The sequence below is a fragment of the Dreissena polymorpha genome, chromosome 2 (genome assembly GCF_020536995.1).
Source record: "Dreissena polymorpha isolate Duluth1 chromosome 2, UMN_Dpol_1.0, whole genome shotgun sequence".
NCBI lineage: Eukaryota > Metazoa > Mollusca > Bivalvia > Myida > Dreissenidae > Dreissena > Dreissena polymorpha.
This window is the reverse complement of record NC_068356.1, coordinates 261,688-272,443: the sequence shown is the minus strand read 5'-3', so window position 1 is coordinate 272,443 and position 10,756 is coordinate 261,688. Positions and strand designations below refer to the sequence as shown.

Here is a 10,756-nt window from a genome sequence, read left to right as displayed (position 1 = left end):
TAAGAGCGATCCAGTTTATTCGGTCTGCAAAAAGGGTGCCGTCCAAAAATCTTACGTTGGTTCGTCTGATACAAGTATTGGTATCGATGACTCGCTCTCTTCAGTAGATGGAAGGGAGAGAAACATAGGTACATATAAATATATTTATTTATTGTTAAATATATGTGCCAGCGTCAGTAATCGCTTTTTTTATTCGTTTTTATTTCTTTTTGACTCGGGTGTACACATGAACAAATACAAACAATTAAACAAAACCGTTTTATTATCTGTCATATACGATTGAAGGCTGGTTACTTTTTCAGTTAAGTGTTTGTACTCAATATGCCCCCTCCCCATACATAATGTTAAGTGCCTAATCATTGGATACCCGACAAGTTATAAATAGGGTACTGAATTATAATATAGTCTTCCTAACGACATTGCGATTATACTATGATATACATGTACAAAAAACATATATATTTATTACATTTCGTTTTCCTTTAAAACTATTACGTTTCCAATTGAGTATGTATACGCATGAACTAATTTAATTAAGTTTTATTCTGTTTTAGATATGCATGGGTATGAATGGAACAAGTAAGAACGTGGCGGAAAAGTATAAAATGTTATGTTTTAAATGAACGCACGTAATGTATACCATCTAATTGTAGTGACACAATTTAAACTAGAATGTGTTTTCTTATGCATATCTGGTAACTAATTATTACACGAGTTAATGATTATAATAATTGGTTTTCTAACTAGCTTTCAAGTACGTAGATATTTTAAATAGCCTTTACATTTTCAAATAAAGTTTTGAATATAATTTGCAATTTATGATAATTTAATTGGTAAACAGTACATTACCACAAACGCCGATGTGTTCCACGACCAATATCCCTACTGATAGCGAAGTTATCGAGAACAACAAACATGCTGTTGGTAAGTAATCAATGTCGCGTTGTAATACATGATCACTATTTAATGCAGAGTGCATATGGGATGTATGTATTTCGAAGTTTATAAAGTCCTTTCCGAGCCAGAGGCTACATTATGTGTGGATCCGGGGTGTGTACCAGCACGCCTACCTAATTAACTTACTTAACTCACGAATAATATGGACGAATTTTGAATTAAAGCTGCACATTTCCAGTTTTTCGTTAATGCTGAAGATTTTTTTTTAAATTTTGGTGTGGTCTTGTATTGAGGGGAGGGGGAGGGGGCGGAGTACTCTGAGGACCCCCCCCCCCCCCCTGTTCGGTATGGTGACCACCAACCAAACTCACATTCTGCTGGGAACGGCAAATGAACTAAGTCGCCTGGGTAGAGTTCATATGGATTTGGCGTGTACATAAACTAGTGTTAGCATAAATGAATTAAGATTAATGAACTAAATCAGTTTCTATAACCATTTAAACAAAAGTATATTTAATAAATTGTAGGTTCAATGCGTGATGATATGTTAGTAATATTTTAATTCGTGGGGTAAGTAAATTATTTGAATGGGGCATTTCGCCATATTGCATGTAAGCCTTATATGTGTAATGTATGTTTGATGTTGTTTATTTTGCTCACAGGGGAATATGCTAGACACGATAATCGTTTAATGGTTTGAAGCTATATATTGTACATGAAAGTAAGGCGCTCACAAGTAAATGCACGTTTTTCTACCAATACATGATATTTAACAATTGTGAAACATTCAGTTATCTAGATATGATTTTACCGCATTCAGGTAACATTGAGTAAAATGCAATGAGTACGATTATCATATGCATGCACATGTAAATAAATCCTCCAACAATCATAATGTAGAATGTATAAGTAATTATAATTTGTGTAGCAAAAAATGTCTATACACTATAAAACACTTATTTTTCGGGTGATATATTATTATAAAGAGCTCGTGAAGGTTTACTGTATACTATTGGATTGATAGTGTCGAAGTCAAATTAAGTACTTTACATTTACATGCCTGATGTCACTATGCTTTCAGATAGACCACGTATCACTTCAAGAACAATTCCAGACGATTATATCTACAGTGTGGTAAAGAAAACAAAAAAATACCAAACAGGTGCTGCAATAACTTATAACAAATTATTGGTAATCATGAGTTAACATTCTTAAAGCTGTATTGTTTTCCATTTAAGTATGAACAACACTTTGTAATTTGACGATCTATATTCTATAATTGCTCAGCCGTGGTATTTGTAGATGGCGTAGATGATTCAACCACAGAACAAAACCCCTAAATATACGGACCGTCACGTGAAGTCATGACTGAAACACATCAATTCCATCATTTTAGAACAGTCTATCCATAAAACGCAACAAGATAGCCATTGATGTGAGGCATCAAAGCGACGCCGTAACACAAGTAAACAGGAGTTAGTCGCAAAAAATTGCTTCTCGGCGTAATATGTGTTGGGCAACGCATTTAAAGATACTGAAATGTAAACAAGCTGACAAAAAGGCACATGTATTGAAGAGAATTGAAGTTGAGGTGACGTGTCGATAGACTGTTTAAAGTCAAGGACAATGAGTGTTACAAAAGGAATCACACAATTGATATACTACGCTCTATTTTTCTCAATATGGGTACTTTGTCTGTACACAATTTAGACAATTATTACCGCGAAAAGGATCTGTTAAGTTTCGATTTAAATACGTTCTCATTTTGTTGTAATTTCGACTGAATTGAATGTTAAGAGAATATATATCTTTAATACGAAACTCAACGTAAATTCGCATACCAAGAAAAACAATATCTCTTAATCTGAATTTCATAAAGTCACACAATGCCGTATTCTAGAGTGAGAGTTCAAAGTATTGCACTTCCGTTCAATTAAATACGGATCTTATACTTTATTGTAAGTGGATCACGTATGAAATATAAACTTAAACACTTTGTCTTTAATTTCCGTTACATTTTTAAGGCAAACAGCCAACAAAATTCTAGCATTTTCATGTGATATATACTATTTGTTCTTATGATATTTTATTGTGATTAAGTATTGCGTTCATGCCATTTATTTGAAATTTAAAATGACGTCCACTTAATCCTTCACATTTTTGTTCGCTGTAATCACGTACATATTTTGAATTTATATATTGCAATACGACGATATAACTTGAAACGTGATATCTTAATTATTTGTAGGTTTGCGCTGTGTAAAAACCTCGGAGCATCAAATGAAAAAAACATCAATAAGTAAAATATAAAAAAGACATAAAATGATATAGCACACATGCACATAGTATAAAATACATTATTACAAAATGTAATATCGGGTGATAGTTTCTATCATCAAAGCCTATATATCCAATACAGCTTGTATTTAAAACTTAAAAAGCGTTAAGCAAGTCCTAAATGTTGTTATTCGTTAGCCAATTTTTGTTTACAGCTTTTCTCTAACTAGTATAATGTATTTAAGGGTTGGAGAACAAAATCCTGATACTTTCATTTTTTGGGAGCACCTTATTGCACATGTTGTACATATTACAACATTATTAAAATGTTGTTCCTCTATGGCGTTGTGTGTGATTATGGTGTCTTTGTTTTATCGAATGAAAATTATATTGATGAAAGATTTGTGTGAACATTTTTTCAAGTCAAGCCTATGTAACGATTCTATACTGAGCGACATTGCAAATTATTTGATTCTACCCGACCATGGTTTTTGTTTACTAGGCTATATTTACGGGCGTGTATCCGATAGCTGGTTATATGGTCGGGATTTGATCTACTATCTTTGCTTCGCAATTTGCGTTTTTATGTTTTTCTTTATATTTCGCTAACGTTTAAATTACACTCAAAGTATGCACCTAAAAGGTCACATCAACCTACATCTTCAATAAACGAAATTACGGAATCCGGATAGGGCCAAGTTGATTGTCGCGTGTCGACCTTCGAGGTCGACGCACGACATTTTAGCGACATTCTCTCGACGCACGATACGACGCGCGACAATCATGCGACAATCAAGATTTGAGTGTCGCATATTGCGCTGGGTTTTAGAAATAAAAATATTGCAGACAATCTAGACTTTCGACTGAATTGTCGCGCGTCGTATCGTGCGTCGAGAGAATATCGCTTGAATGTCGCTTGAATGTCGTGTGTCGACCTTCGAGCGCAACACTCGACATTATCTCGACGCACGATACGACGCGCGACATTCGGTATGCTATATCGCGAAAATGTCGCCTGTCGACCTTAAAATCCCTAGGTCGACACGCGACATTTTCTCGACGCACGATACGACGCGCGACATTCTCTCGACGCACGATATGACACTCGACACTTTTTCGAGCAAATATCGCGCAATTGTCGCATGTCGACCGGTGTGGGAGTAATTTTATCATCTGCAAGCAAGGTGTTATAGTAACTTTTTCAGCTTAAGTAAAAATAGCGGTATCTAGTAGCAGCAATAACAGCATCAGAAGTAGCAGCAGCAGCATCAGTAGCAGCAGCAGCAGCAGCAGAAGCAGCAGCAGCAGTAGCAGCAGCTGCAGCAGTAGCAGCAGTAGCAAGAGTAGAAGTAGTAGCTGTGGTAGCAAAAGTAGCAGCAGTAGTAATAGTAGAAGCAGTAGTAGTAGTAGTAGTAATAGTAGTAGTAGTAGTAGTAGTAGTAGTAGTAGTAGTAGTAGTAGTAGTAGTAGTAGTAGTAGTAGTAGTAGTAGCGTAGTTGTAGTAGTAGCGGTAGTGGTAGTGAGATTGGTAGTAGTGGTAGTGGAAGTGGGACTGGTGGTAGTGGTAGTAGTAGTTGTAGTAGTAGCAGAATCAGGAGTTGTAATAGTTACAGTGTAGTAGCAGTACCAGCACCACCAGCAGTAGCAGTAGTAGTGGTTGTAGTAGTAGTAGCTGCAGTAGAAGCAGTAGTAGCAGCAGCAGCCGCAGTAACGGCAGTAGCAGCAGCAGCAAAAGCAGCAGCAGTAGCAGTCGTAGTAGTTGTAGAAGTAGTAGTAGAAGCTGCAGTAGAAGCAGTAGCAGCAGCAGCAGTAGCAGCAACAGCAGCAGTAGCAGCAGCAGTAGCAGCAGTAGAAGCAGCAGCAGCAGCAGAAGCAGTAGCAGCAGTAGCAGTAGTAGCAGCAGTATAAGCAGAAGCAGCAATAGATGCATTAGCAGAAGAAGCAGCAGTAGATGCAGTAGCAGCAGCACTCGAGCAGTAGCAGCAGTAGCAGCAGTAGCAGCAGTAGCAGGAGTAGCAGGAGAAGCAGAAATAGCAATAGTAGCAGAAGATGCAGCAGTAGTAGTAGTAGCAGTAGTAGTAGTAGCAGTAGTAGTAGTAGTAGTAGTAGTAGTAGTAGTAGTAGTAGTAGAAGTAATAGTAGTAGTAGTAGTAGTAGTAGTAGTAGTAGTAGTAGTAGTAGTAGTAGAAGTAGTAGTAGTAGTAGAAGTAGTAGTAGTAGGAGCAGTAGTAGTAGTAGTAGTAGTAGTTGTAGTAGTAGTAGTAGTAGTAGTAGTAGTAGTAGTAGTAGTAGTAGTAGTAGTAGTAGTAGTAGCAGTAGAAGAAGTAGCAGCAGTAGCAGCAGCAGCAGCAGTAGCAGTAACAGTAGCAGCTGAAGCAGTAGAAGCAGTAGTAGCAGCAGTAGCAGGGGTAGCAGTAGTAGTAGCAGTAGTAGTAGTAGTTGTAGTAGTAGTAGTAGTAGTAGTAGTAGTAGTAGTAGTAGTAGTAGTAGTAGTAGTAGTAGTAGTAGTAGTAGTAGAAGTAGTAGAAGTAGCAGCAGTATCAGCAGTAGCAGCAGTAGCAGCAGAAGCAGCAGCAGCAGTAGCAGTAGTAGTAGTTGTTGTAGTCGTAGTAGTATAGCTGTAGAGGCAGTAGCAGCAGCAGTAGCAGCAGTAGCAGCAGTAGCAGAAGAAGAAGCAGTAGTAGCAGTAGCAGGAGTAGCAGTAGTAGCATTAGTAGCAGAATTAGCAGCAGTTGTAGTAGTAGTACCAGCAGTAGTAGTAGCAGTAGTATAGTAGTGGTAGAAGTAGTAGTAGTAGTAGTAGCAGCAGTAGCAGCAGTAGCAGCAAAAGCAGCAGTAGCAGCAGTAGCAGCAGTAGCAGCAATAGCAGCAGCAGCAGTAGCAGCTGTAGCAGCTGTAGCAGTAGTAGCAGTAGTAGCAGTAGTAGCAGCAGTAGCAGCAATAGTAGTAGTAGCAGTAGTAGAAGCAGTAGTAGAAGTAGTAGTAGTAGTTGTAGTAGTAGTAATAGTAGTAGTAGTAGTCGTAGTAGTCGAAGTAGTAATAGTCGTAGTAGTAGTAGTAGCAGCAGTAGCAGCAGTATCAACAGCAGCAGCGGTAGCAGCAGCAGCAGTAGTAGAAGCTGTAGCAGCAGTAGCAGTAGCAGCTGTAGCAGCAGTAGCCGCAGAAGCAGCAGTAGCAGCAGTAACAACAGTAACAGCAATAGCAGGAGTAGCAGCAGTAGCAGTAGTAGCAGTAGAAGCAGTAGTAGCAGTAGTAGCAGCAGTAGTAATAGTAGTAGTAGCAGTAGTTGAAGTAGAAGCTGTAGTAGTAGAAGCAGCAGCAGTAGCAACAGTAGCAGCAGTATCAAATAACTGCATAAACATTGGGCTATGCATTTTCCAGATTGTTCATCACGAGTCAATAACATGAACTGGAATTGTTGACTCTTTTAGGTATTATCTGCCTATGTCAATGTTGAGTGCATCTGTACATCATAATTATGATATTGGTTCTTATTCCATGAACAATGAAATCAAAGCACAATGCTCTATAATCTGTATATTATGTAACTTTTTCCATTGTTTATCAGTCTATTAACAACCATTTATTGTAATAGCCTTACATATAGATGATACAAGTGTTGTTTTTTCATAGATAAATAATTTATGGAACTTGGAAATAATTTGATCTGGAAAATTTCTGAAAATTGGGAACCTTGATTCTGAATTTTGTCAAACAGAGTTTTGTTCCTTGAATATAGATTAGCATGTTTGCGTTCATTATGTTATTGATTTTGTTGTTCTTCTGGTTTAAAATATTCAAATAAATCACATGAAGAAAAGAGAAGCTAGTTGTTAAAATTTTTGTAGCGTAATTACACATCGTTCGTGGAAAACACACAGTAACAAGCAAAGTTCATTTCCGTTTTCATCGTGATTAATTTCTGTTGAATATATTCTAACACAACGCTTACTATTGTTCGTGAAATACAATTTTACAGCGCGTCGGCCAACATGGCCATCACGTCAAGAAGACGTGACAACTCTCAAAGTTCTTTTCCAAATCTAACCGCAGAATCTCCATCTTACAACAACCACACCGCATTTTATTCATTGGTACATAAACATAAAATTTAGATATTTCCTATCCCATTCTTGATTGGTTGACTGTATTTTTCCCTTGATTTACTAAACCCACCCCTTCGAATAACCCTTGTTGATTGGAAGGATCGCTCATGCATCTACCATATGTCACAGTTTGTGATGACCATGTGCAGATAACTTCATTAAACATACTCGATCATATAACCAGATGTTCTCTATGGACAAACCACATTGGTAATATGAAACCTAACACTTCTATAATCAATTATGTAAACCCCGATACACATTCAATCCGAACTTGTATCTGTTATGTACCTTGGGAAATTGGAATTACACTTTTATAGTAAATTATTTAAATTTCATTATAGAGCATATCTGAATTCGGACTTGTTATGTCAGAACTAAGACAAATCAACAAATGTTCCCGATAATTGAACTACATTGGAGAAATGAAACCATACTTCCATAATCAATTTTTCAAACTTCATTACATACCCCATCCGAGGACATCTGTTATGTTAATTCCTAAATACCCGCAACATACAGCTACTTTACAAGATGAACTCCCAAATAGTTTGATCACTTTAAACTTTTAACTTCTGTTTACGTATAAGATAGAAATATTGATGTAAATAACCTTTCAACATTTTCTTACATATCAGTAATTATAACAGTTACTAATTAATTACTCGAACATATTATTAAAATATTTCCCTATTATTAAATCTATCTGTACTTAAATTTCTATCATAAGAATAAACAATGTGAATATACCGTTATGTCACATTTTATTTATTATTATATAATTATATAACACAGCAAAACATAACTGCAAGAATGTTGAGTGGACACATTATTAAAATAAAAGTTTCGTTCAACCAAGTACAATAAAATATGCATCATTTAAAATGGACAAATCATAAATTATTACATGAAACTGTGTCATGAATCAAAAGTAAAGAGCATTTAGACGGCTTTAATCTAATTAATGCATGTGCGTAAATTGTTTTACCAGATTGCCTGTTCAGTCCACACTTATCAGGGAGACACTTTCCGCTTTTGTCATATTTTTCTATGAGCGGAAATCCAGTAATGGCAGAAAGTATCGCACCTGATAAGCCTGTGCGGACTACACAGCCTTATCTGGGACAACACTATGTACATGCATTAAAACCTCTTTTTACAGAGCGAGCCTCAAGTATTTATTAAATAATTAATTAAGTCTTCTTACATTATTTTTTTAAGAAACACTCAGAAAACTCTCAGTTAAACATGTTTATTTGATAGCAGGCGCAGGAAAATTAGTTGAACAAACTTGAAGTAAAATTGTTCAGAACATGTACATGAAATACCAAGCTTAACTAAACAGAAATGTCATTTCAAGCAATATATCGAATAAATGTCTTGTTACTCGATATAGTGCACGAAAATCGTCGATATTTTCTGGTATTCTCATGTAATTTGGTACTGTAGGATGTTCTTGTTGTGAGAGAGTATACTCAAAATAGTTAGTACACTGTATTCTTCAATAACCCATCCAAACTAAAGCGCATTCCATCACTTATCCTACCAAACATGCGTATATCAACTTCCGTTTCCAGACTAAAGTGCGCGATCGAAGTCGACCCTAGTTTACAGTAAAGATGGTATAGTTTTACGGCAAACGAAGTTGATTTCCTTGTCTCTATTATTGATCATAGCATATAAAAAAAAAAAAATAACAAAAAAATATGGGCTTTCATCCTGAGCTTAGAACCAGAAGAAAACATGTGTGTTGATTGCATGGAATTTCAGCCGAATAAACATCTTAATGTGACTTGAACATTAACACGTGTGTTTTAAATCGCGTGAACCCAAACGACCATACTTGCAACAATCACGCACCAATGTCGGCATTTTGACTACTACTCTAGAAGTGCTACTATTACTGCTGCAGCTACTACTACTACAACAACTACTTATACTGCTACTGCTGGTGGTGATGGTGCTGCTACTGCACTGTTATAGCTACTATTACTTCTACTACTACAACTACTACAAATACTACTACCACTACCACCAGTCCCACTACCACTACCACTACTACCAGTCTCACTACCACTACCGCTACTACTATCACTACTACTACTGCTACTACTACTTCTACTACTACTACTACTACTACTACTACTACTACTACTACTACTACTACTACTACTACTACTACTACTACTACTACTTCTGCTACTACTTCTACTGCTACTACTACTACTAGTACTGCTGCTACTACTACTACTACTACTTACTACTACTTTTGCTGCTTCCGCTGCTACTACTGCTACAACTGCTACTGCTGCTACTCCTGCTACTGCTCCTACTACTTCAACTACTCCTATTTATGCTACTGCTGCTGCTGCTTCCGCTGCTACAACTGCTACTGTTGCTACTGCTCATACTGCTGCTACTGCCGCCACTACTACTACTACTACTACTACTGCTACTACTACTACTACCACTGCTGCTACTACTGCTACTACTGCTACTTCTGCTACTACTGCTACTACTACTACTATAACTACTACTACTACTACTACTACTACTACTACTACTACTACTACTACTACTACTACTACTACTACTACTACTGCTGCAACTGCTGCTGCTACTTCTATTACTTCTACTACTACTACTACTACTGCTACTACTACTACTACTACTACTACTACTACTACTACTACTACTACTGCTACTACTACTACTACTACTTATTCAACTGCTACTACTGCTGCTACTACTGCGACTCCTGCTACTGCTGCTACTACTGCTACAGCTGCTATTGCTGCTGCTACTGCTGCTGCTTCAGCTGCAACTGCTGCTGCTGCTACTGCTGCTTCTATTGCTACTTCTGCTACTGCTGCTACTACTACTACAACTACTACTATACTGCTACTACTACTTCTACTACTACTTCTACTACTACTATTACTGCTACTACTACTACTACTACTTCTACTACTGCTACTACAACTGCTACTACTGCTTATACTGCTACTGCTGCTACTACTGCTTCTACTGCTACAGCTGCTACTGCTGCTGCTACTGCTGACTCTGCTACTGCTGTTACTGCTGCTACTTCTACTACTCCTACTACTTCTACTACTACTACTACTACTACTACTACTACTACTACTACTACTACTACTACTACTACTACTACTGCTACTACTACTACTACTACTTATTCAACTGCTACTACTGCTGCTACTACTGCGACTCCTGCTACTGCTGCTACTACTGCTACAGCTGCTATTGCTGCTGCTACTGCTGCTGCTTCAGCTGCAACTGCTGCTGCTGCTACTGCTGCTTCTATTGCTACTTCTGCTACTGCTGCTACTACTACTACAACTACTACTATACTGCTACTACTACTTCTACTACTACTTCTACTACTACTATTACTGCTACTACTACTACTACTACTTCTACTACTGCTACTACAACTGCTACTACTGCTTATACTG

At 37.3% G+C, this 10,756-nt stretch overlaps 1 protein-coding gene across 1 annotated transcript in view; it reads left to right on the top strand.

Annotated features, from left to right (window-relative positions):
• The window catches only part of LOC127865560 (uncharacterized), a 3,649-nt gene extending 591 nt beyond the window's left edge, over positions 1-3,058 (top strand). The window contains exons 2-5 of the mRNA XM_052405408.1: positions 1-128; positions 555-579; positions 842-924; positions 2,200-3,058. The exon at positions 1-128 is cut by the window's left edge and continues 333 nt beyond it. Of these exons, the coding sequence (XP_052261368.1) occupies positions 1-128; positions 555-579; positions 842-924; positions 2,200-2,237 (274 nt within the window). The 3' untranslated portion in view covers positions 2,238-3,058. The remainder of the gene's footprint in view (positions 129-554; positions 580-841; positions 925-2,199) is intronic.
• The last annotated feature ends 7,698 nt before the right edge of the window (positions 3,059-10,756 follow it).